The sequence below is a fragment of the Acipenser ruthenus genome, chromosome 21, assembly GCF_902713425.1.
Source record: "Acipenser ruthenus chromosome 21, fAciRut3.2 maternal haplotype, whole genome shotgun sequence".
Classification (NCBI taxonomy): Eukaryota; Metazoa; Chordata; class Actinopteri; order Acipenseriformes; family Acipenseridae; genus Acipenser; species Acipenser ruthenus.
In genome coordinates, this window is record NC_081209.1 from 8,834,543 (window position 1) to 8,861,761 (window position 27,219).

Sequence of the window (27,219 nt, forward strand, 5' to 3'; positions counted from 1 at the left end):
ATGAGCAGTGTTTGTTTATTCTTTAGCTTGTGCATGTATTACAATTCGATATTAAGAAGGTTACAACCTTATGAATCCATATTGAAAATATAAATTGTAGTGTTTCTCGTAAAATATTATCAGTGTATCAAAAACACTATTGTGTCGTAGAGCTACAGCGGTTATTGCAGGTATAATTCACGACCTTCTGCTTCAGGTATACTCTAGATAATGGCTATTCACCTAGGTTACAGCCGTACACCAAAAACACCATGTACATTTTAATCATTATAGGCCGTGGTTTACACAATGCAATCTATAATCAACAGTAATTACGATAACCCAAATGAGGCGCAGCGGCATACTGGATGAGATATTAACAGTTCCTACCCTTTGCTAAAAAGCTAGTTACAGACACAATGATGATCTTCATGCCGCATGTAGTTCGATTATTTAATTTTGACATTCCATCAGCGGCCACTCTGCTATTAAAAAAGCAATCACGTATATAAGAGGTTGCCATCCTTGCACAAAACGCTGCTCTTCAAAACCTCGGATAGCGGCGTTCGTAAAGCGTTTACATGCAGTCAAAGACACCGCAGAATCTGAATGATGTTAATTATATTAATTAGATGTGCACTCATTGGAACCGGGTTCAGGACTTTGCGTAGCTGTAACTCCGAACCAAAAATATCACAATAATTACATATTATCCCAGGAGGCTTTTTGAACAGATTGTGTGTATTGCATTGGCCGATACTTTTGCAAAGCCGAGAGCAATAAAATTAAAGAACCTTATCTAATAAACAAAATAACGCAAGTGGAAATGTGGAATGTGTTACTACTAATATTATTGGAAATAATAATAATAATAATAATAATAATAATAATAATAATAATAATAATAATAATAATAATAAATGAATATGAATCTGGACATTGATATTAATAATAAGTTGTTTGAAAAAAAATCATCTTTAGCTTTTTTTTGTTTTGTTTTGTTTAAATTTTGCTGTCTGAGTCAAGGACAATTTCAAAATCCCCCTAAATAAAGAAACGGATGGCTCAGAACTATTCGTTTGTTCGTTGCATTGTTAGTTGCATTTGACATTTAACTGAACTATACTGTATTACACTCCATAGCTCAATTTCTGTCCACGTGTCTAAAACCACTGGAGACTGATTCTTGTAGGAGGCCAATCGATGAAACGGGATGATGAGATATTTATTGATCCCCCAGCACACAACCACTTACACATCAGAAATGTCTAGGATATCATTATAGGGTCTTTGCAATGATTCCCTTTCAGTCCAGCTTGCCATTCCAAACTAAAACTGGACCACCAAAATCCTAAAAACTGGCGTGAACTACACATACCTGCTGATCAAAGTATCACAATTCACAACGGGAACGTGTTGTCTAAGGCATGTTCTTAATAATGTTTTTTTCACTCTCCCATGGTTCTTATCAATCATTCTGCATATGTCTGGGCACCTTCTGAAAAATTGTCTTCTGGACTGGATTTGGCATTGCCCTGAATTAGAAATGCAAATTAGGTCCATTATATGTTCTGATCCGTGCAGCCCAATAAAGCTGCATAGTTTACTAAAGCAGAGTTTCAAATCAAGCGCACCCAACAATGCTGCACATCCACCGTGCCAGAATTGTGCCAATGGTTTGAGGAGCATTATAGAGGAGCATTAAGACAAAAATAAGTATATGTCTGCATATGATGAATAACACCAGTGCACTCCAGTGACACCATCTCTACAGAAGCTTGCACGTCAAATACAAATTGACTCATTAAATGTAATATATTCTAAGAAAATACCTGTTATGTTTAATTTAGTAAGGTAAAATAGAAACCTCTGAGTACTGGCTATGGGGATAACGTTAGTAATATTAAGTTACTGTATACTCAGAAATATGCAGAGGAAAATGAAATTAACAATTGACATGTTCTGCATTCAGTACTGGCACAGTGTGGTTATACTCAAGCAATCATTTAGCGGTGTGGATGTCCTGTCACAAGATAATGAAATACTTCAGGAGTAATTGGCTTCAAATGTCATTTTATTATTATTTTTTTTTTTCCATTTCCCTGCCGAAGTTATGAGTGGTTTTGGGTTCTGAGGCTTCAATATTGAGTTATTTCTTTCTCTATCTGTCTTTGCCTGAGCTTGTCAGAAGAATCCTAACTGCTCTCATGGAACAGCTTTCTTCATTCCATTCAAATCATGTGACCTTTCTACACTGCTGGTTCTACATATATATATATATATATATATATATATATATATATATATATATATATATATATATATATATATATATATTGAGAGAGTAGGTGGGGAGTACTTTAAGAGGTTTTCATTATAGAAATAATACACCAAGGGTTAGCAGCTTCTAGTTTTGCTCTGGCTATAGAAGGCAATCCATATTAAAGGTGCAGTCCCTAAAGTTTTAAAATCGATTTCCCTTCCTTTTATCTGGTTCAGATCATTTTCACTTCACTGTGCATCAGAACATTTATTTTTTAATACAATGTCATCACTGTGAAGAAACACACGTCACTGAAGGTACACTGTACAGATAAAGCTCTCTCATCTATGTGGGTCCCTTTGGGTTCTAAAGGATAACATCACAACAGAGACTGGTGATGTCCATCATAGGGAATGTTGTACTGCTGTGTCTACTGTAGGAATCACAAGAAGTACCGTAATGTCAAGTGGACAATCCTGTTGTTGGGGTTAACGAAACAGAGGACTGACTAGCTATTGAGAAACACATTGAATGAATGCTAGTTTGAAAGTGCATTCAATTATGTTATATGTTTTTAGTTATTTGTATGCACCTTTTCATCAGAGGCAATGTTGTTACAAAAGATCATTGCATCTTTAGTGCCCTCAAGTACACTTTACTTTAGCCACGTTCAGTGTATGAGGTTACTGCATTAGAAGTTATTGAGGAATCTAGATATTACCGTACTTTTGTCCTTATATCCTCATAGTTCCGTTTTTTCTTTACACAATGCAGCCAATGCAGGGTGGAGGGGTCAGCCAGAAGGTGAAAGGTCAACAGATTTGATTGAGCAACTGTTTTTGTTTTTATCATACGTCTTTCCATTCTTAGCATTTGTATTTTGACGTACAGATGATTACAGTACCTTGTATTCTAGTCTCACTTTGCTAATGGTTGAAGTTCAGTTAGAAGGCTGTATGGAGTCAATACAAAGGCAGTGATCATGCAGTTACTGTACAGAAAGTGATGTATGAATTATGAATCTATTATGTTCTATTATATAGACCTAATCATGCCATTCATTATAATGCTTCCAAGACAATGCAGAATCAGACAGATAGATACTGCGCCAGTCTTCATAGCTTAATTGGAGTCCTCCCTTGTATTATGTGAGTAATGAGGACTGGGAGGAGACTCGGGTGTTGGTCTCCTTGGACCGCCCTTGAGGACAGTGACAGCAGCTGATCGCACTCTCTCCAGGAGCTCTTTCTGAAATGAGACGGGCTGACCTCAAGGGGACTTGAGCTGTGACTGAAATAAAAATGAAAGGGAAAAAGACACCTGCTGTCAAAACTGTGATTTCGGCTCTGCTTAAAGAAAAGTCCCAGTGTAACAGTACCATGACAGCTCAAGGTGTCACCAACCTGTGTCCAGGATATCTGTCATCTTCTGAAATGTACAGACTGCTGGAAAATTCACTGTGCTTTGACAGTCCATGGACCAGTCATCTTCAGTCTTGTTCAGGGTAAAAATGGTGATTCTCTAGGCTTATTCTATATTATAATGTTATACACTTGGACAGCAAAAGTCTGTGTATGAGGGAATATCAGCATCAGTAGAAGTGAATTGTGTGTGCCATACACTGATGCATGTAGTCCTATAACAGACCTATAATATGTTAATATACAAGGTAACAGCTATGATTTTTTCTATTCATAACCAACCTTTATATAGTCCAGTGTGATGCATCTTAAACATTGAGAGATTGCTGCAAGGAAATGGAGGCTGACCTGCTTCACAGCCATCTGGAGCCCCCTATCAGATTATATCTACATTATTTATTAATAGAATAATATAAAATGCATGTGCTCTACATTTATATGTTTATGTATATGTCCAAAATGTGTCACCCTGTGTGACTGCTATTGTTACATTAAAATAAATACATAAACAAACTCAATATAGTACAGTTGATGATATGAATGGATTTCCTTTGTGATGTACCATGTAATACAACAGACAAAACATGCATTCTGATTGGCTGAAAGGTGCTCAGCTGTCTATAATACAATATATAGAACCGCTGCACAATGTATTAAAATAATGCTGGCCTTTACCCTCTGTATCTCACAGACGTCATTCTCAAACATGGACACTCGGGTCAAGGTCACAGAATACTAGGTCATTCCTCTGTTTTCAAGATTCTCCGGCTAGGACTAGAACTGATGACACCATGTAACACAGTTTTTGTTCCTGGGTAGTAACTGTTATTTCCTAATTGCTTATTCCTCAAAAGTATAGAAAATGGCTATTATTCCCCACAGACTTTGCTTTTGTGACCAGGACAGTGATATTTTGAAATTTACCTATTTCCAATGAGAAAACAGGCAAATTTGTGTCTTTTCGTTCACATAAAGTCAGAAAAAAACAACATATGAATCCAAATTAACATGTATTTATACTAAAGTAATACAAAAATGACTACAAAAGATTTAGAAGTGAGTAGTTTTTCGAGATTTACGATTATACTGTAAATCACTTTCACGAATCAGCCCCCAAATGTAGTCTCCCATCATGTTCTCGTTATACTGTCCTTGGTAGCGGCGTTCAAAGTCCAGTATATCCTGGTGGAAGCGCCTGCCTTGCTCCTCCGAGTACGCTCCCATGTTCTCCTTGAATTTATCAAGATGAGCATCAAGGATATGGACTTTGAGGGACATCCTACAGCCCATTGTGCCGTAGTTCTTCACCAGAGTCTCAACCAGCTCCACATAGTTTTTGGCATTGTGATTATCCAGGAAGCCCCGAACCACTGTGACAAAGCTGTTCCAAGCCGCTTTCTCCTTACTAGTCAGCTTCTTGGGGAATTCATTGCACTCCAGGATCTTCTTTATCTGTGGTCCGACAAAGACACCGGCTTTGACCTTTGCCTCAGACAGCTTAGGGAAGAAGTCTTGAAGGTACTTGAAGGCTGCCGACTCCTTATCTAGAGCTCTGACAAATTGTTTCATAAGGCCCAATTTGATGTGCAGTGGTGGCATTAGCACCTTCCGGGGGTCCACCAGTGGCTCCCACTTGACGTTGTTCCTCCCCACAGAGAACTCGGTCCGCTGTGGCCGGTCCCGCCTGTGGTAGTGCGCCTTGGTGTCCCTGCTGTCCCAAAGGCAAAGTACCAGGGAAACTTGGTAAAACCGCCTTGGAGACCCATCAGGAATGCCACCATTTTGAAGTCTCCTATGACCTTGATGCCATCTAAGAAAAATGCAGATATGTATCCACTTAGGCAGCTGGAACTAAACTGAACTGGTGGGCTTAAGGCCCCTGTATTTATACTACTATTTATATTACTGGAAAGTTCTAGAAAGTTCTAGAAGTTACTCCAAGTTTACTCAGCACTGAATCTATCTGGAATGTTCTGGAAAATAGGTAAATTTCAAAATATCACTGTCCTGGTCACAAAAGCAAAGTTTGTGGGGAATAATAGCCATTTTCTATACTTTTGAGGCATAAGCAATTAGGAAATAACACTTACTACCCAGGAACAAAAAAAAAAAAAAAATTGTTACACGGTGTGATCAAAGTGGATATACTTTTCTAATCTTTCAATGTTAGGTGCAGGCTTGGTTCCTATTGTTTTTGTTTTGAGCACAAGATAAATCAGGATACAATGTGACTGCAATTGACGCACAATATGAATTGGTTGTCAATACTTTAATAGTAATATTATAAATGTTTCCTATTGGATGAATAGAGGATTTCTAAAGAGAGTTTAAAGCATAGAAAAGTGTAATACTGCATGGTAAAGCCCAGAGAAGTGTGGTAAAGCATATTGTCAAACTATGGTAAATCAATGCATAGGATAACCATGGGAAAACTCCAAAATAATACTGTACTGAATTAATGCATTGACTTAATTTTATGGTTGATTTACAGTATAATAATTACTTAGCCTAGTAAAACGGATTTTCCCCCCTTCACATTTAAATAGCACGATGTTGTGCTTGTGATCTCCTGTAGGTGCCTTTCTGACAGAGAGAAGGGTTTCAGAGAGGCCCTCCAGAATTGGCAGCACACAGTCGGTTTCTGAACAGGAAGTCTTGCGCTGCTTCACTTCCGTCTGGCAGGTGACAGCGTAGCACTGTCAGACATTTTGGAGTTCTGAGCTGGGAACGGTAAGACACACACACATAGACTTCATCGTAAACCATCCGAAAGTTACTGACGCACGCCGACCCGGGATCGCGGTGAATCAAAATAAAGAGGTAACGCTTTTGTAAACTCGCTGCATTGGGGAAATCTGATCTGACGTGTGAAATGTTTTAATTTAAGAGTACGGAAGCGCCGAGCCGGAAGTAGCAATCAGATGATTGCTTCCTCCAACAAGGGGAGGGGAGGCCGCCTTGTGTACATACAGTACCAGTGCTATAGTATACATTTCGTTTGGGTTCAATAACAAAAGTAGAGAAGCTGTTGAAATAATGTCTTGTTTTTATATGAAAGAGTGTCGTGTGTAGTTTGATTGCAGGAGGTCATGACTGGTTCCTTGCATGGCGGTGTTCATTCATTCAACTTCTCCAAGCTGGCATATTATTAATATTAAGCGATTCATTTGTGCAGTTTAATGGTTATTTAATTGCTACATTCAAGACAGATGAAAAATAGGTTTTCTGCGTCAGTGTTGACAAGTTCGGTATGTGAGGGGAATATATTTATTCTGATATGTATATTAACCAGTTGTCTGCTGCATTTCTTGGGCCCCTTCACCGTGTCTAAGCAGATCACATGAAAAGCGGTATAAATGGTTATACCTGTATGTTATCCGAGTGCTTTTTACAGAATAAAAACGACGCTCTGCAATGCTGACAGAATATCATTGATAACTGCATTCTATCACTATGCAACTGTTCCATCTGTTTTGTTTACCAATATTCTTATCACATACTGGAGCTTGGGTTAGTATTTTATTAACAAAATCACAAAAGGTGACATTCAGTGGTGTGTGATACAGACTAATATCTGAGCAAGGAATGTTGGCTTCAAATATACAGTAATCTGGGGCTAAAATTCCCATGTTTGTGGCTACCATGAGTATGAAATGGTATTCATAGTAGCATTTGGGGCTAGTTACTGACATAGCCACTATAGTTTTATGTCAGTCTGTGTGATGGGGAAACCATTATTGTTTTTAATGTCCATCTAGACACATTAAGGAGGTTATTAAGATTCATCAGAGCTGACAAACTAGCCTTGGTAACAATGCGACCACATTGTCAAATATATATATATTTTTTTTTTCCACAAAGACCACTAATTACCCAATACTGAATTATTCCTCCCATGACATACATTTACAACACAAAGCACAACAGTGTGGATGGATTGTTCCTATAATATTAGACATGGCATTAGTTTTAACCCAACGCACTAGCCAAATCCATTCTATCCACCAGGCTCAACATCTTGGCAGTGATACAACAAACAATTGTCTTTGTGCTGCTGACTGCTTCCTTCTTTCCTCTTTAAAGACGAACCTTTGACTTTCCTGTTGTACATTTTCAGACCATGGGTTTACTCCCCCAGGTATTGGAGAACTAGCTAAACAGGGCTGTCAGGGTTTCATGCAGGGAAGCTGTCGGTGAACTAACAACTGCCAACTCTTTTGAGTTTGGTTAGACCACAAACATTTTTTGCTGTGAAAACCATAACCTGCCATTTATTTACTTGGCTTTTACAGAAATAAATGGTGTATTGTATCAAACTGAAAAGGAGTCTTCCAGCCTAGCTTACCTCTGTGTACTCTGTTTATCTTATTGCTAGTTGTCTCTGCTTCTTTCAAGTTAAACAGCAGCTCTTGTAAGCAGTCTTGTTCTTGTACATTTTTCACACTCCACCCCACCTAAATTTGACCACTTTTGTTTTCCCACTCTTTTGTTCTGGCCTATCCTTCATGGTAGTTTCCCATTACACTCCCTTTTAACAACATACAATCAGCAGTCTTTAAAAGAGTATTCAGTACAATGGATGTGTTTACTGCCCGTTGAAAGCAGTTGAGTTTTTCCTGACAGAAATGATCACTGTCATATGTAATACTAAAACACAGTTATCAACAAAAAACAGAATAAACATTTGCACTCAAATTGAATAAAAGGCTAACAATGGGGAACAATTCCACACTAACTGACATAACTTCTATCCACTCACTGTCTTGTTGTCTTATCAACTTTTTCAGAGAAATATATGCTGACATACAGCATGTGAACAGTAGATTAGACAGGCGAGCGACCTGCAGTGAAATGACTTGTTTTTATTTGAATCCTATTAAATATCCTGTAACTGGTGTAACTTGAAAAAGGCAGACACAATTTCAGTGATGTGCAATATTTTAGAGTCCCTGTGAAATGTGAAACAATCAAATATTTAGTTCACAAGTGATCACTTGGCCAGTTTGTACAGTAATACTAATAACATTTGATGTAACTGACATAACTACAGTATGTACAGTAACAGTCTCCTCTGGATCTTGTAAAAACCAGTTGGTCTAAGAACTTGAAATCTGTGGACTAATTTCATCTCATCATTGGTGAGGGACTTCCTTCTTTATGTTCTGAAATTCTTTTCAGCATCATCAGTCTGATGGATTTATAATTGATGTACGCACTTCTATTGTATCTGCACATTGAAATAAATCATTTTATTTATAGGCACTGGACCCTGTATCTCTTTGACAACTGACACAATTGTTTTGTGTTTTGACTGTGAACTATATATATATATATATATATATATATATATATATATATATATATATATAAAATTTCATTTTTGACAGTCCTATCCTATTTTCTGTGGAATTAACCTGGGATGTTAATTGTGGTTTTGTCCACTAGTTTTGCCAGCTAAGACTTTTTTGGTGCCCCTTCCTGTGATAAGACCGTAGCCTTTGAGAGGGATATTCTCCTTGTTATTTCCTTGCAGCACTTCCTCTGCTCCTGCTGCTCCTGCCACACAAGCTCACACTGATCCTCACTAACTCACTGTCTGCTTTCATTCCAGGAGAACTGACACCTTGCAGCAAAAATGACCGACTCCAAGTATTTCACCACCACCAAGAAAGGTACAGTGCTTTAAAAAAACTAATTATAGTGGTTAAGTGGTAGGTGCAAAAATAGTAAAGTTTTACAGTTTAACTTAGTTTACCAATGTATTAGGGTTAATGTTCTGTTACTGCAGGGGTGGTCTGTCTGCAAAAGATGAGCACTATATTTCCCAGCTAGCAGAATTCTTGGCTGTGTGTTATCACCCTGGGTGGCCGCCCAAGGATAAGCTGAGCTGTGTTAAGCTGTGCTGTAACAGACAGCAAAGTCTAGAGAAACAAAAATGCATCATTGTTGTAAAAAGGAATTGTTGGTCATAGTATTCCTTTATAGGTAACCAGTAGTCTGCCTCTCGGTCCCTCAGCTCTAACAACTAGGCTACATTACCAGACAGCAGCATTATTCCAGTGCATTACGATTGAGGCTTTACAATTCTGCAGGGTTAGAAACTCACACTAGCCCTGCACCCAGTCCTGGGTTTCCAAACTTTCATGAATTAAGTATAATATTTAAATGATTCCGTAGCCAGGAGTTTGATCAACACCTGTTAAACATTGTTCCTTTCCTTATAGCTGCATGAGCAGCTACCTACAGGCTTATTCAAGTGTGCTCAGTTCAGAGCACATTTAGCAGTTCAAACTCCTGGCACATTTTGATTTCAGTAATATACCTAAACAGAGTTCTGAAGCCCAGGACGGTGCAGGACTAGTAGACGTTTCTAACCCTGTATGCTTTTCACAAATGTGAAAAGCAAGGACTTTTTTTATTATTATTAACTTATAAGCTCTTTCTCCTACAACTCTGCAAGTGCACCTGATCAAGCAGAGACTGATTGTCAGTTGGTTTTGCAAAGTGGACTTTTGTCCCCTGAGGGCTGGGCTGAGACCCCCAAACTAATTTCACAGATAACTCCGTGCTATCAGCAAACAGAAAGGACATTAAATAGAAGTCAGTTGGTGGTAAACAAACAAAGTACTTAAACACCAAACCTTTCTTGTCCTCACAAATCTTATTAGACAGGCCGTAAGCTGTGCTATTTTTACCTTTCTGTAATGACATTTTGTTTAGGTAATGCACAGTAAACAAACAGAACCAATGAAGGCGGCACCTAAATTCTGGTAGTGGTAAATGGCCACTTTAGTTTTGGAAGCACAGCCAAGGAATACAAGTAATTACATTTGGTTTTGAAAAACATATCTTTTTATTATACTACATTTCCTTGTGATCTCCCTTTTGTAGAACTGAATTACAGGTTGGGGGAAAAACTTAATATTGGCTAACCAGAATAAGACTTTTAACAAGCATATTCGAAATTTCACCCATGCTTCACACGCAGCAGTATGAGGTCTTTGGCATGCCACTGCTGGAATTTACAGAATAATAGTCGAGTGCTTCAGAAGGTCAACAGAGAGCAGCAGTTTTAAAAACATTTTGGCACTAGTCTTTAACTTTAAGCACTGAGTAACTTTGCAAAAAAACATACTATATACAATTAAATAATATAGTTATGCGTATTCTAATTTATTATAATAAATAATAATTCTTAGTGTCTTGAATGTAAATAAGTCATACAAAACTAAAAGCATTGGGATCGGTTACCTACTGGGTCTGTGTTTACTGGACTGCATTACATTTCCCACTGGAGTTAGAATTGTTGCTGTTGTTTTGAAAGAATTAAAGCTAGTTGTGTGTTCTTTTTGTCTGTTTAATGATTTAAGTAAAGTTTGCTGTTGGTTTCTTTAACAGCAGTTGAATCAGTCTTATAAACTTCATTTCATTAATAATATATAAAAAAAAAAACTTGAAAACCTCCCAGTCTTTTGTATGCCTAGATTAAGTAGTACAGTAGTACACTTCTATTCATATCTCCTCAATAACAGAACACATCTGTGTTTGTTGGCTATATGATTTCAGTACTCTTTACCTTAATTTCTTGGCAAATTGGTCTTTGCTGAATTTTCTGGATCTTGGAGAACTCCCTTGATTAGTATTAAATGACAAGGGTGTTTATGTTTCTGTGGAAGTTGTTTATCACTTTTAATGGAACTACCATCTGGTATATTTGCAGTTGTCTGTTGCCATATTGTTATTTTTTCCATCTGTATCAAATGCAATGTAGGCCCACTTGTGCAATTCGGAACATTCTAAAGGCAAAATTCCCATCTTATAGACCCTTGTCCTTTTCTGGCTTCAGAGCCCAATTACACAGTATTCTCTGTAATAGCCGTATATGATTCTAACACTGCCTATAACATCCCCGATAACTACAGTAAGTTCTCTATCAAAGCACCTGTTTCTTAGATCCTTGCAACACTATTATAGACAAATTGTTGTAATTTCTAAAATACCAATACTGCATTCATAAGAAAAAAAAGATGTTCATTATTCTTGACATGTAGTGACATGCAGTAATTGTAAGAAACATTTCTATAGTGTTCTCTGAAAAGCCTGGCCTTTGGGGACCCTGAGTCTGCTTGCTAGGCTTTTGTGTTTATCTTCCCGTACACAGCAGAGCAGCTGTTTGGAGGTGATTTTCTATCTAAGAGGATTCAGACACTTTTCAATAATATTGTTTGCCAGGAGGGAAGGAGATAGTGCTTTGTTTGTCCCCTGTGTCTCTCAAGGCCAGGGAACAAATGCTGAAGTAACTAGTTAAAGGTGGCATTTTCTAACACGTTCCTGTGTTTGCAGTGGTGTAGATTGAATGTGTTTTGGTCCATAGTTCTATAATGTTTGTTCCCCTTGTCAAATATGATTCCCAGGAAACAGGAATATAATGGAGTTGCCAGTATGTCACACTTGAGCAGGACAGTTTTTGAGAAATCTAAATATGGTATATATGGTGGTACCTGTCAGTCTGTATCTTTCTTACACATATCTTGTATTTTCTGTTAAGAGGCTTTGCCTTGACCACTGTAAAGGGATCAAGCCCCAAACTCTTATAAGAACAAATAGAATTAATTACATTTATGAAACAAGGGGAAGCCGTTATACCTGTGCTCTGATAATGTAATTATTTTAATCTGTGATTTAAGATCAAACCATTTAATCCTGTTAATGCCATTTAGTCTCTGTACCTCCTCAAGTGCAATAATAGGTATAGTAATGGCTCAAGCAAACAAGTCACTGTGTGTGTTGTATGTGCGCGTGTGGAGAGAACTGCATCGCCTGTATGTGCACTTGCTCAACGTTCCTTACAGTGTATTAGGATGCCCCGTTGTAAATTTGTGCTTGCTCACTTTGTCTGTCTGTTTGCCTGCAGGAGAGATCTTCGAGCTGAAGGCAGAGCTGAACAGCGATAAGAAGGAGAAGAAGAAGGAGGCTGTGAAGAAAGTGATTGCGTCCATGACCGTTGGCAAGGATGTCAGGTATGGAAACTGGGTTTCCTTGGGTGTCTGGGAGAACTGACAGCAAAGTTAGCGTGTTTGAAGCATGGTGGAGTGACATCATGCAGAAAGAATCAGTCCTTTTCTAACTGATTGATATTGAATCGAAAACAAATGTGTTTACATGCCAAACTCAGGAATCAATGCACTCGAATACCATTAAGACCCCAGCATGATTCTATCTTGAAAGTGGGAACATGCTGACTATATATATGAGGGTTTTGGAAACCGTCACGCTTCCTAGTGCTGGCCATGGATGAAATTGATTTTACAACCGTAAAGTAGAAAGCTTTATCTTCCTTGCCGATGCAACAGAGCCCTCCAGTTGTATCCATATAGTTAACCCCCTTCTTTTCTCCCCTTCCAGCGCCCTGTTCCCTGATGTTGTGAACTGCATGCAGACAGATAACTTGGAGCTGAAGAAGCTGGTGTATCTCTATCTCATGAACTACGCAAAGAGCCAGCCAGACATGGCCATTATGGCTGTCAACACCTTCGTCAAGGTAATATTGATGGTGGATTGAGGCACTTGGGTGTAGGGAGTGTAAGGTCAGCCAAACTATACACAGCCCGTCTAGCTTTTGTTATGACTTGCTGGACAAAAAATCCAAATACTCCCATTCAGATGCATGCCAGTGTCAGTTTGTACTATTAAATGGGTGTATGTCAGGCTTGACGGCTAGTGCCACTTCACTTGTGTTTTGAATTTTTCTATTGGCAAATGAATCGAATCAAACAGTATTGATGTACCTTTTTTTTTTTAGCAATTGTTTAATTTCTGTTTTGATGTTAAAATAACAGGTTTATCAAGCTAGAAATCCAATTTTATAGACAGACATGAATGTTTATTACAGTGTCTTCAGCAAACTATCCATAAGCATGCATTAATACAATTAAAAGCAAACACTATAGCTATCCACTGCATAACTACAGTACAAGAACACAAGTAGAGTACATTTTAATATCCACAACTAGGTTTGAGCATTATGGCTTGTGGCACATAAGTGTCACATCTTGGAAAATGCTACAAACAAAAAGAGTAATGATCCCATTTAAATATGTACTTTGTCCCCATCCAGGACTGCGAGGACCCCAACCCTCTGATCCGCGCTCTGGCTGTGCGCACTATGGGCTGTATCCGTGTGGATAAGATCACAGAGTACCTGTGTGAGCCGCTGCGCAAGTGCCTGAAGGACGAGGACCCCTACGTGAGGAAGACTGCAGCCGTCTGCGTGGCCAAGCTGCACGACATTAACGCCCAGCTGGTGGAGGATCAGGGCTTCCTGGACACCCTCAAGGACCTGATCTCGGACTCCAATCCCATGGTAAACTGGTTGTGGATTTGCTGGGTTTTAGCACTTCAACTTCATTAGCTGATTAGTGCTGCTGTAGCACTTCGAGATGAATGAGCTGCACTAGATGCAGTCCTGACTTTCAGAACTCCCCCTTGTTTAGGTATATTGTTAGAAAGACCCAGTAGGTACCAGGAATTTGAGCAATCAGCCTAAGTCTGCTCTGAACCAATCTCGCTTACCTAATAATGAATGTAGTGTAGTTGTTCATGCAGCTATAAGAGAGGAGCAGTTTTTATTTGACAGGTGTCTAATTGCTCAAACTCATGGCTCCTAATAGCAGCAAGGTGGAAAGAAATCCTAGAGGATATACAGATGTGAACAACAATGTAATGCAAAAGTTAAATGTAATATACAGTATGTTTTTGTTTAGCTGTTTTGCTATTACAGGGCAAGACATTATTAAAGTGTCAACTTGCAGCTCATAACATTCCCCCTAAATAAACCTGCTGGTGCAGAGAGAAGCAGTGTAGCCAGGCAGTTTCAATAGCTTGCAGCTATGCTGAGTGTGCTCAGATCATTGCCATTTCAAATATTAACAGCAAATGTACAAATTACATTCAGAGGTAGTAGGGAGGTGATAATGCTCAGACCTTGCATGTAGTTGATACAGCTGATTTAATAAAAATGTTGTTGCCACTATAAACAGGCTTTGGCTGGCAAGTGTAAACTAGGTATGTGAGTCATCTGTGTGTGTGTTCACAGCTTTCACATACTCATGTGCTGTACAAGACTGTGTATTAACCCCTTCCTGTCTGCTGCCCTATAGGTAGTGGCAAACGCAGTTGCTGCCCTGTCAGAGATTGCAGAGTCCCACCCCAACAGCAATCTGCTGGACCTGAACCCGCAGTCTATCAACAAGCTGCTGACTGCCCTCAACGAGTGCACAGAGTGGGGCCAGATCTTCATCCTCGACTGCCTGGCCAACTACACCCCACGGGATGACAGGGAGTCCCAGAGGTGAGTGTCAGCAGGATTGTCCCACTCCTGTCCTTTGGGCTGAACATTTAAGAGTGTTTGTGCGATGAAGCCACCATGCCTTTCACCTGGGGCACAGTTCAGTTCTGTTTGTGGTTGTTTTCATCACAATCTGGCATATCTCTGGATTACCAGAGAAATATTTGATGAAACCTGCTTATATCGGTCACTCAAGGAATTATCTCATTATCTTTATATACAGGTGAGTTAACATTTGAAATGCCCTCATACAGGCATCCATTGAAGTAGTCCCTGCATACAGGCGTTTCTTCATTATAAGAGTTTTTTTATTTTTTATTTTATATATACAGGATTGACTGTAGCCCTTCCCCTTTTTATTAACATTTGTTCTTGTATGAGAGTGAACTTACCTTTTTTTTTTTTTTTAAAACTTTTATTGGCTAAATACACTCTTATCCAACTTTTGAATCCTTTTCAACCAATCACTTCTCCCTCATAGTAAACCCTGACCGCTGTGTTGTCCCTCTTTTCACCCCTTGCAGCATCTGTGAGCGTGTGACCCCCCGCCTCTCCCACGCAAACTCTGCCGTCGTGCTGTCTGCCGTCAAGGTGCTGATGAAGTTCATGGAGATGCTGCCAAAGGACCTGGATTATTACGGCACGCTGCTGAAGAAACTAGCACCCCCTCTGGTCACCCTGCTGTCTGCAGAGCCAGAGCTGCAGTATGTGGCCCTCCGTAACATCAACCTCATTGTGCAGAAAAGGTATGATCTACTTCCTGGGGTCATTGGCAGACACAATCACTCTGAGCTACACAGTACAACATAACAGCATGTGATGGAGGCCTTAGCCAAAATGTCTTACTAAATATAAAAATGAAGACATTTAACTGCTTTTGAATGGTGAGTGACAAATAGCCAAGGAAACCTAAAGCCTTATCTCTGTGGTCACATTTCTATGTTTAACTAGCCCGTATGTTATATGTGGGACATTAATTCAACCTCCCTGTCTGTGTTGGTGTCTCCCAGACCAGAGATCCTGAAGCATGAGATGAAAGTATTCTTTGTGAAGTACAACGATCCAATCTACGTCAAACTGGAGAAACTGGACATTATGATACGTTTGGCCTCCCAGGCTAACATTGCTCAGGTCAGTATAAAAAAAGACGTCGTTTTATAAGCATCTCACTAAAAGCAGGCATTAATCTTCCTCCATATAGCTTCATGAACAATTTAATTGTAAACCTACAGGCTCGGGGGCATACTCCAAAATTTCTGGCATCTGTTCATTTGAAAAATATACTAATTGAGGGCAGTGCTGAAACCCAGAACATGAATCATAACTAGTGTGCTTTTCTAACACAACCTTTAAAGGTTTTGTATCGACAAATAAAAAGAATAGCCTGTCATATTGGCAACAAATTGATTTGAATACCCTGATTCTTATTCTAGGGATGTGCCATTCATGTCACTTGTCTGTAATGCACAGCAGACAAAGGCTTGTGAAACCCAAGATACTTATTGTTTGCGTGTTGTAATTAACCCCATGGGTATGATCAATATTGATTTACTGCAAAGCCAAGTGAATCCTTTTTTTTTTTTTTTTTCTTGTGCCTTTTGGAATTGTACAATAATTGCAGGTTTGAAATGTTGTGTTCTTCTCCCCTTGACACAAACTCTGCATCTGTGCACGATTATCCAAACTGCTGATATAAAAAATGAATATGCAGGGGTGTATTGTGCGCAGCCATGAGTCTGTTAAAACCAAAACTAGGCTAAAGAAGTGTTCATCAGAAACGTAATTGCATGCTTTGGCAATTGCAGACAAAATAAAACTATGAATTTATAGTGGTAACGAACCATTGTCATTTTTATAAGGTTCTCACTTCAATGCTAATGTTTAGGATTCTGGTTGTATTCCTCCAATGTCTTTATTAATATTGCTCTTGTTCTTTGACATTCAGTATCTACCATTTATGTGAGGATATGCAACTATAACTGCTATTGTGGAATCAAAGAGAAATATATGAACATTTGTTTAGAATGAAATTAAACGGTGAATAGACTGCTGCCGAGTAATGCAATACAGTACCCCAGTATATCAATCACAATAATTGCATTTAGGTTAAAGGTAATTGAATGTAGAGAAAGGTCAGTAAGAACAATAGAATAATGTAACTACAATGGGTTTACGAAACGTAAAATCAGTAGTGTGTTTTTGGCTCTAGTAGTGCAGATGACGATATACATAACTGTACTGTAGACAATCTCTGCTACATGAAGACCATTCTAAAAGGCCCTTCTAAAGTCATTTTGTAAATTTGGCACCACAGGTTTTGGCTGAGCTGAAAGAATATGCCACAGAGGTGGACGTGGATTTTGTGAGGAAGGCAGTCCGTGCCATTGGCAGATGTGCCATTAAAGTTGAGGTAGGTGCTTCAATTAGACTGCTCCTTCCCAAGACGGTGTTTTACAACGCATTAAGGATTAACTTCATGCCCCTGCAGCAGAGTTACTATTGTAGAGGCACCTATACTGTCCTCCAATTTTAATTCATGTTTTAAGTACTGAAGGACTTCCTGTCTATAGTGACCCCTTCTATAATGTATTCCCATGTATATATCATTTTTTTGCAGTAAATGTAATAGATCAAGAATGTGGTTGACACAGTGGACATAATATTTGTTGGGGGGACACAGTGATGAAGCACTGGTAATTTTAATATAGTGGCAATATTATCTTAAATTGTAATCTAGAAATACCAATTTGTTTAGGTAGTTTGTGATCAGGTATTGGTTTGGTAGATATGTCCTTGAGCTGAGGAAGTGCTGTAAATCTGATACATTTAATCAAATATATGAAAGATAAAAAGCATTTGTATTTAAAGCTGTTGAAATATGCAGGGCTGTCTATCGGCAATGCTCTTGAGATAAACAGTGCAATTGTTTTACAGCAATCAGCAGAGCGCTGTGTGAGCACGCTACTTGATCTCATACAAACCAAGGTCAACTATGTGGTGCAAGAAGCCATCGTGGTCATTAAGGACATTTTCCGCAAGTACCCCAACAAGTAGGTCCTGTCTTACTACACTTGCTGTGCTGCCTGTCTAAATTTGATACTCGCTGTACTGTAATTGTTTAGTTTGCTTTGTATTAGCACGTCTTTGTCCTGATGCCCTCCATCTGCCAATAATGCAGCCTAACGTTAACCCCAGAAGACTACAGACTTGGCTATGGTTTGTTTATTTAGCAGATGCCTTTATCCAAGGCGACTTACAGAGAGACTAGGGTGTGTGAACTATGCATCAGCTGCAGAGTCACTTACAACTACGTCTCACCCGAAAGACGGAGCACAAGGAGGTGAAGTGACTTGCTCAGGGTCACACAATGAGTCAGTGGCTGAGGTGGAATTTGAACCGGGGACCTCCTGGTTACAAGCCCTTTAACCACTGGACCACACAGCCTCCTATTAAATACATTAGAGTTGTGTTGCCTTACATGAGCTAATTTCAAAGGCTTGACATGGAATATTATACAGCACTGGACTTCCATACACTGAGCATGATGACCTTCTTCAGTGTCTATAGATTAGCTCAGGCACCCTCCATTAGTGTTTATATGTTAAACATTCATAATAAGAAACCAAGTGCTGCATGAGCCCCTCTTAACATTATTACTCAGTGGTACTTCAAAACAGATTTCAGTGTAATGGCTTAGAATTGCATACAGCAGTATTCCAGACTGGATTTCTCGGTATATTATCTTCTGATGATCCTGCCCTTTCCATCCTGTGATTGCAGGTACGAGAGCGTCATTGCTACCCTGTGTGAGAACTTGGATTCCCTGGATGAGCCCGAGGCCCGGGCTGCTATGATTTGGATCGTGGGAGAATATGCTGAGCGCATTGACAATGCAGATGAACTGCTGGAGAGCTTCCTGGAAGGATTCCATGATGAAAGCACACAGGTATCAACAGGGGGTCAGGGAGACAGGCATAGGGTAACAGAGGATGATCGAGATCTCATAGTATAGGAGCACTGGTAACACATGGGTCGAATGATGAAAGGGTAGATGCATACGAGACCTGTGAGATTTCTAAAGCATGAAGGTTTCTGTTGGATGAATAATAACGGAAGTAGGGCTGAGTATCTGTCTATCTTTTGTGTTTTCAAAGTGAAACTAAAATTGTTACCCCAACCTTCTCGCTCTCAGGTTCAGCTTCAGTTGCTGACGGCCATCGTGAAACTTTTCCTCAAGAAACCCACTGAGACGCAGGAACTGGTGCAGCAAGTACTCAGCCTGGCTACACAAGTAAGCAAGCCATCTTTTATAAATACACAGTGAAACTGTGTTTGCTCTGTTGAGTTCTGACCCAGCCAGTTTATAAAGCAGTAGACCAGTAGGGGCATAATCATGTTGCTGGCCAGTTTCTGGCCTTTAACACATGAATGCTCAGCCCACAGAGCTGATAAATGAACTGGAACATCAGGAAATCTCTGAGAGCTCTGAGCTTTGTCATGGTTTTCACACTATAAGACTTCAAAGCGTTTTATAGTTAAAAGGTTTGAAATGTGTATTCCCATCAGTTAGCAAAGTTAAAAGATGCTTGTATCCACAGCAGCTCAGAATGTAAAATAAGCCTTCAAGAATTGCACTTTCAGATCTAGCTGTTTTAATATGTGATATAGGATCAAATTAACTGTTTCTTTTACAGAACCCAATTAAAAATGATTCTGATTCTGATTATCCATGCCATATATAATTTTATGGGCTATTGGGAAATCCAATGTCAACATTTTTAGTTGATAGAAGTGGGTATATTCCTGGTCTTAAAGGCTTAGTCCCTATGTTTTCTATCCTTATCATCAATGTCAGTGTCTCCAGTCCTCCATATTAGAACGTTTTACCCACTTTCTAATAAGTGTTCTTAACTTTGAAACATCTCTGAAGGTGCAACACTATAGAGCAGCCTTCTCCTCATGTTGGACCCCAGTGTCAGGGTCCTCCAATGCACTCTCTCTGCTAGACATTGTTTGTTTCAGAGGTAGTATTAAACTGTGTCCTCCAGCTGTCCTACAGTTTCAGTAATGTAGGATGGTATTGCATGTGCTGGGCAGAGTTCTACATTTCTCTGCCTAGCAATGGAGGCATGGGGCATTCTTAATAGAATGCATCCCAACTGCACACTGTTGTAACTTCAAATAATGTTCCAAGTGAATAGCATTAAGTGGAAATGAAAGGTTTGACAGCACAATAAGAGGAATAGTGTAAACGGAAGGCAATGAAAGGGAAAGCACGTTGATTGGAAATCCTTAGCGAGACTACTCTTTTAAAGCTATAATGTAATTGCTTTCAATGGTTGTCTACAGTATGAGGAAAGGGTTAACTGTAGCTGATCTCCCGCTGCAAAGAGGCTGCAGTGTGTCTGCTACCCATATTCATTTTTAATGAGGACTTGTGTCTCTTGCAGCACAACAGAGAACTGGGTTTTGGTGACCTTTTTTAATTTAATTTCTTAGATTACACGGTGACCTTGAGCTGGCCATGCTTTGTGTTTTGAGTGAGATGAATTACACGTGGGAGGGAGGGTACACAGAGCTCCCTCTAAACCATCAGTATTGAAACGCACAGCTGCATTCAAATTCTGTTAAAGTGGAGTGGGGCCGGGGGGTGGGGTTGAATTTATTTACCTTCCTACAGTTTAATGTGAATCTGAAAGAGGCGGTTGAGGAACTGGCTGCTAGTAAGTAGAGAAGAAAGGAAAAGCGGCCCAGTGATTTAATCAACCAATAATCTGAACAATTTTATCATAGACATTAATTTTGAAATACTGATTCTTTTAAAATGTAGATACTCTTTCATGCTTTTTTATTTGTATTTATTTATTCTTGTAAATCTGAGAACCCATAAAGGGCAGTGCAGCAGTAATTGGTGCCCCGTTTTGAAACTCACCCTGAGCCATTGCTCCCCTGCAGGACTCCGATAACCCTGATCTGAGGGACCGTGGCTACATCTACTGGCGCCTGCTCTCCACCGATCCAGTGGCTGCCAAGGAGGTGGTTCTGGCAGAGAAGCCCCTGATCTCGGAGGAGACGGACCTCATCGAGCCCACCCTGCTGGATGAGCTCATCTGCCACATCGGCACCCTGGCCTCCGTCTACCACAAACCCCCCAACGCCTTTGTGGAGGGCAGCCGCGGGGTGCAGCACAAGCGCCTCCCACCCAGGACTGGATCGTGAGTGTCGCCTGCTGGGTTCCTGTCGCCTGCTGGGTTCCTGTCTTGATTAAACACATGCAGGGTTCAAAAGGGTGCTTAACCCTTTGCAGTCCATTTATTAAGTGCGCGTCAGGCGCGTCAGGTCCAATTTATTTTCACACGCGCAGTTAATTTTAGACGCGCTGTTTAAAATGTATTTTTTTCCACAGTCAAACAGGTTTAAATGGCCCTGCATATCAACAAAGCACTCACTAGGCTTCTGTAGCCCCGCCACACCCTTTCTTTCGCTATCGCTTTCATCTATGTAAGAAATAAATAATAATAAAAATAATAGTCGTACATACCGATCAATCATCTCCGGATCACTCGTTTTATCACCAAACTCCTCAATATTGCGATCAAAGTCATTATTTTATTACTATAACATCTGAAAAAAGCTCTGCAAATGTCCATGATAGAGTCTGTGCGCTGACGCACTCAGCCAGCTTGTTTACTATGACCGCCCCGTTATCTGATACCTGATACCATGTATGCCTATTCATGAGATACGCCTTTTTTTTTTTGTTTTGTTTTTTTTCGACTTGTCTCTGCTCCTGTCGCTCCCACTCGGCAATTGAATGGTTTTCTCTGCTTTTTCCGGAGAAAAACGACTAGAAACCCGTTTTTTGCGTTGCTATAATGATGTCGGACCCAGTCCGACAAAGGACCTGAGAGGAATAATTGCAATGTCGGACCCAGTCCGACAATGGACCGCAAAGGGTTAAAAATGTGGTTTGGGAAACTCATTTCATTAAATATAAAAAACAAATGCTCTCCAAAATGGTTATTTTTGTAATAAAGTTGTGAAAAATCTTTGTTCAGTTGCATTTGAACACTATATGTCTCGTATTTTAAAATATTCGACTAATGCTTCTGCAGTGTAGACTCAGTAACAAGCCTGATATTTTCCTTAAAAGTAACAGTAATTCTAATTTTTAATATGGTTTGTCTTTGGAAATTGCCTTTGGGAAGTCATGCAAAGTACTTTAAAATCTGTGTTTTTTAATGGGGTGGGTTATCATACTTTTTTTTTTTTTTTTTTTTTTTTTTTTTAAATATATGTTTTAAATCGTACTCTTGTTTCAGTTTGAAAGACACATAGGAATAATGTATACCCGAGGCTGTTACTCCTACACAGCCAAAATGTATTTCACTTCAAAGTGATTTCCTTATGATTAGTACCAGTGGGTGTGGCTTGCACTCTTAGGAACACTGTAATAGAAGGAATCTGAGAGACTTGCTGCAAGGTCACACAGTGAGTCTGCATCTAAGATGGAATTTGTCTAGGATGTGTAATCTTGGTCCCTTACTCTTGTCTGTAGCCTGCGCTCACCTATTCCCCTTCTCTCCCGGCTGTCCTAACAGGAACGAGAGCCCAGAGAGCCCTGAGTTAGCCCAACCCGCTGCAGCCCAGCCTGCCGACCAGCCGCCCGCTGTCATCCCCTCCCAGGGGGACCTGCTGGGGGACCTGCTCAACCTGGACCTGGGACCACCCACCAGCGGCGGGACTCCCGCCATCACCTCCGCCATGCAGATGGGAGCCATGGACCTGCTGGGTGGAGGACTCGACAGCCTGGTAATGCAAGGGGGCGCCGGGGGCAGGCAAGAGAGTGAATGGAAAGAAATACAAATATATAAACCTAACCCTACTTACCATACTAATTCCTGACTTGGGAAGCATAACAGCTGAAAGCATGAGCACCACAGCTCTTTATTGGAAATCTAGGGTCTACCGAAAGATCCGCGTTTGCTAATCTAAGACTGGTTCATGTAGATGAATTAACACACATTGGAGGGGGGGTGTATGCACAGTTTGGTGTTAAATGCATGTTCTCTTATGTTCTGTGTTGTCGCTAACCCCTCTTCTCTTTTGTTTCACGCTGCTGTCTCTCTTGCTCCTATCTGTCCTCCTCAATCCTACAGATGGGGGATGACACAGAAGCGGTAATTAAGGGGGGAGGGGAGGGAGAGTACGCAATTTGCTTGAACATTCATCTGGGAAGGGGGGGGAAGGCATTTTCATTATTTCATCAATAATGAAATATAGCAAATTGGTGCGCATTTTAAGTTAAATTCTACTCAATCGTTCATCCTTTGGAAAAAGAAAACACTTGACAGGCCTTTTTGCTACTGTCAGCTATCAAACCTCATTTCTAGCATGCTGTCTTTTTAAAAATGTTTGCTGTCCATCTTTGTTTTATAAATACATTTGCTAAAATAAAATTTGTGACATAAAGTAGATGGTTCATTGTGGTGGTGGGTGGATCTTTGTCGTTTTTAAAAATCTTTTTTGTTTGTTTTTGTTTGTAGCTTGGTGGTGATTTAGGAGGAAGTCCAGCGGTAAGTTTATATCCCTTAATAGATTAGAATATCCTAACACTACCCCAGAATGGAGCACACACAGAGTGTAATATAAGACCTGGGTGTGATTTAAATATTTCATACAGTGGGCTTGTGTTTCCATCTCCTGGAAGCTGTTACATCTCAATAGATATATCAGGGAGACAGCAAATAAATAGATAATTTGTTTTTTTATAGATATTTGGGGAATTTAATAGTTAGAGTGGATATGCCTTAACAACATGATTAGATTTGCAGCATTCACTGGAAATGTCATCACTGCAAAATTCAACTTCATTTAATTGTAAAATAATGAAATCTGCACCTTATTTACAAGAACATTTTTCCTGGATCCTATTTGCCCTTAAACTGAACAATCTCCTTTAATTTCGAATGCTGTCTGATTATTTGTCTGTTGAAATAATTTCTTGTCTTGTTGACAAGTGCCTTGTTCAGTCTCTCTTCTTCCTCCCTGCAAATCGTAGTTAGGTTCAAGTGGTTGAGCACATTCATTAAATATGTTTACGTCCTCCAGAAGATGAACAGCGACAGTGTATTCTGCATACTTTGCACATAGAACCGCTTGCTGTAATAATTTCAAGTACTTTTTTCAAGCCCACAATCAATATTTTAACTTCAAAGGAAATATTATTGGTGCACAAAGCAGCAACCAGAACTTGCTTGCTTACAACTGTTTGCATTGTTAGCTTTAGAAACCAGGTTTATATTTTAGAAATCAGTGTAACAGAGAAAGTTAACAGTTGACATCAGAGAGAAATGGCATAAACCAGCAATAGTGGTAAAGCTGCATTCACCACAGGGAAGAAGTGGGAGTCTACAGTTCAAAATGCTGCTTTGCAGTTACATCAGTAATGGATGCAAGGCACAGGGGAATAGAGATGCCAAGAAGAAAAAGTAGTTATTTTATAAGTAGTGATGCGCTGAGGCAGATTGTAAGGGCATTCTGGAGATTTTTCCCTAGATGCAGTGATCCATTATAAACTAGACAGATCATAAGATTCATAAATAACACAGGCAGACAGGAAGGGAATCTGTAGCACTATTCCTCCACTGAGGCACACCTTATACTGACTGTATCTGTTTGCTTTCTCTAGTCGGTCACTTTCCTTTTTTTTTTTTTCTTCACCAGATTGGAGCCGGGTTTGGAGGTCCTGCAGTAATGCCGTCCTCCCTCAATGCCCCAGTAGGGGGTGGTCTCGGGGACCTCTTTGACCTGGGAAGTGGGGTGGGAATGCCCACTGGATCCTACGTTGTACCCAAAACTGTAAGTATGGTCTGCACACAGGGAATTTACTCAAAGTGTATTTGTAAAGGAAATACCAACATCCAACTCATTAAGAACCAGAATGTTCTCCAGAGGTGTTGTAGAAGCATATATCTCCCATATTCCTCTGTCAGATCTCCTACCTCTGGTCTAGTTCTGTATTAGCGGCATTTTCTTTAGTTGAGAGGATACTGTCACAGGGTGTGCAGTGCGTGGGATGGGCTTTGTTCTTTAAATTTCCATTATCTAATTGGCTGTGATACTATTGAAAAACAAGACTGGTATTATTATATGACATACTTTATGTTGTTGCGGGCATATCTTAATACCTGCTGTATTTAAATTAGTCCTGGGATGAACACAGGATTTTCATGTTTGGACATTTGCTCATAATTTAAATATTTGTTCGGATATTTGTTTGTTTTTTTAAATAAAAGCCATTATATTGCTCTGAACGTAGGAAGAGACAGCATAGGGGTGTGCCTGTGGCCCAGCTGTGTGTGCCTTTATTTTACAGCAAACAAGAGCTTACAGTATGTACACGTTAAAATAGAAAAATATCCCAGGAATAAAGAATAAGTTGTGTAGGACTTGCTTTACCCCAGTGAATTAACTACAACACATTTTTGTCATTTGTAGCGAATATGAACATCTGATTTTTGTATCCGAATACATGTAAAAGAAATATTTGATATTTGTCCCAGCACTAATTTGAATACATTTTAATAAAGGAGAAGTAGCAATCGCATGTACAGCTGAAAATAAGTCATCTCCCGCTCTTAAGCCCCAGAACACATATTCTTTATTCCATACAAGTCAATAATTGAGGCAGCTTGAAGAAACAGTTTGAAGCAGCCACAAATGTTCAGTCCTTTGAGAGACTGGTTAATTCAGGTTTCATTGTATTACAGACATCTTACTAGGTTTAGCAGGTTTGATGTGATGGGCTGGTACAGTAGGTTGACCAGGTGTTCTGTGTGTTCCTCAGGTGTGGTTGCCTGCCATGAAAGCCAAAGGTCTCGAGATCTCTGGAACCTTTGCCCGCCGTATGGGCACCATCCAGATGGATGTGACCTTCACTAACAAGGCCATGCAGATCATGACAGACTTTGCTATCCAGTTCAACAGAAACAGGTGAGGGGGAGGGCAGTGTGCACCATCATCTGAACCCAGCTGTGCCTTCTGCCTCCCAGTGTTGTCTGTCTCTAATGATGACACTTCTAGTATCTGATTTGGTTGTGATGCTAACATTTGACCCTCTGAGAAGTTGCCTGAAGAGACTGTAGATCAGGGCTACTCAACCCTGGTCCTGGAGAGCTGCTGTCCTTACGGGTTTTTGTTCCAGCTGTACCCCAAATTACTTGATTGGACCAATTACATGCTTATTAGACACTTAATTGGTCCAATGAATCAATTTAGTGTATAGCTAGAACAAAAACCAGGAGGGACAGTGGCCCTCCAGGACCAGGGTTGAGTATCCCTGCTGTAGATTAAGGTATGAATACCTACACCTTAGACGTGGCCACAGCCACTAAAAAAAACAGAATAGCACGAAACGTGCCCCAGGTCTATGACAATTGCATCTTCACAATAGACGTGTCTGAGTTTCAATTCCTTATCTGGAAACTTAATTAAGTACATTACCCATAGCGGAATAATTTGTCTGCTGTTAATTTGAAACCCGAGGCTGTGCAAAAAAATTCTATTTGTAAAAAAAAAAAAAACACATTTCCCAAGAGTAATTGAGTAGAACTGGTTCTAAGGACATGAGGTTCAATTGAGAAATACTGAGCTTGATAAGGAAAAACAACTAACTTCCCTTTTTCCATTATGATTAGGTCAGAGTAAATACACTGACAAGTAGTCATTGGGGTCAAAATAAATTATGTAAAATGGGATCAACGTTTAACCCTTTGCGGTCCTATGTTGGACCTGGTCCGACATCGCAATTTTCCCTTTCCGGTCCAGTATCGGACCCTGTCCGACATCATCAAAAAGATGCAAAAAACAGGTCTCTAGTCGTTTTTTCTCCGTAAAAAGCCGAGAAAACCATTCAATGGCCGAGTGAGATCGATAGGAGCCGAGAGAAGCCAAAAAAAATAAATAAATAAAGGGGTGGGGGGGCGTATCTCATGAATACTGATAGACCCGACACCACATAGGTAACACGGACATACACAAACAAGATAGCTGCTTCCGCATCCAGCGCTCATAGAATATCACAGACATTTGCAGAGCTTTTTGAGATGTTATAGTAATAAAATAACGACTTGGATCGCATTATTGAGGAGTTTGGTGATAAAACGAGTGATCAAGAGATGATTTATCGGTATGTACTATTATTACGA

At 39.8% G+C, this 27,219-nt stretch overlaps 1 protein-coding gene across 3 annotated transcripts in view; it reads left to right on the forward strand.

Annotated features, from left to right (window-relative positions):
• The first annotated feature begins 6,244 nt into the window (after nt 1-6,244).
• LOC131699068 (AP-1 complex subunit beta-1) overlaps nt 6,245-27,219 on the forward strand; it is a 33,053-nt gene continuing 12,078 nt past the window's right edge. Inside the window, exons 1-18 of one of the 3 annotated variants that reach the window (XM_058994763.1) lie at nt 6,245-6,483; nt 9,275-9,335; nt 12,578-12,683; nt 13,069-13,204; nt 13,781-14,026; nt 14,823-15,013; nt 15,535-15,756; nt 16,021-16,141; nt 17,325-17,420; nt 17,945-18,060; nt 18,791-18,956; nt 19,203-19,301; nt 20,966-21,225; nt 22,612-22,822; nt 23,170-23,190; nt 23,557-23,586; nt 24,737-24,871; nt 25,860-26,005. In XM_058994763.1, the coding sequence (XP_058850746.1) occupies nt 9,299-9,335; nt 12,578-12,683; nt 13,069-13,204; nt 13,781-14,026; nt 14,823-15,013; nt 15,535-15,756; nt 16,021-16,141; nt 17,325-17,420; nt 17,945-18,060; nt 18,791-18,956; nt 19,203-19,301; nt 20,966-21,225; nt 22,612-22,822; nt 23,170-23,190; nt 23,557-23,586; nt 24,737-24,871; nt 25,860-26,005 (2,339 nt within the window). In that variant the 5' untranslated portion in view covers nt 6,245-6,483; nt 9,275-9,298. The remainder of the gene's footprint in view (nt 6,484-9,274; nt 9,336-12,577; nt 12,684-13,068; nt 13,205-13,780; nt 14,027-14,822; nt 15,014-15,534; nt 15,757-16,020; nt 16,142-17,324; nt 17,421-17,944; nt 18,061-18,790; nt 18,957-19,202; nt 19,302-20,965; nt 21,226-22,611; nt 22,823-23,169; nt 23,191-23,556; nt 23,587-24,736; nt 24,872-25,859; nt 26,006-27,219) is intronic. The other 2 variants (XM_058994764.1, XM_058994766.1) reach the window with 2 other exon arrangements.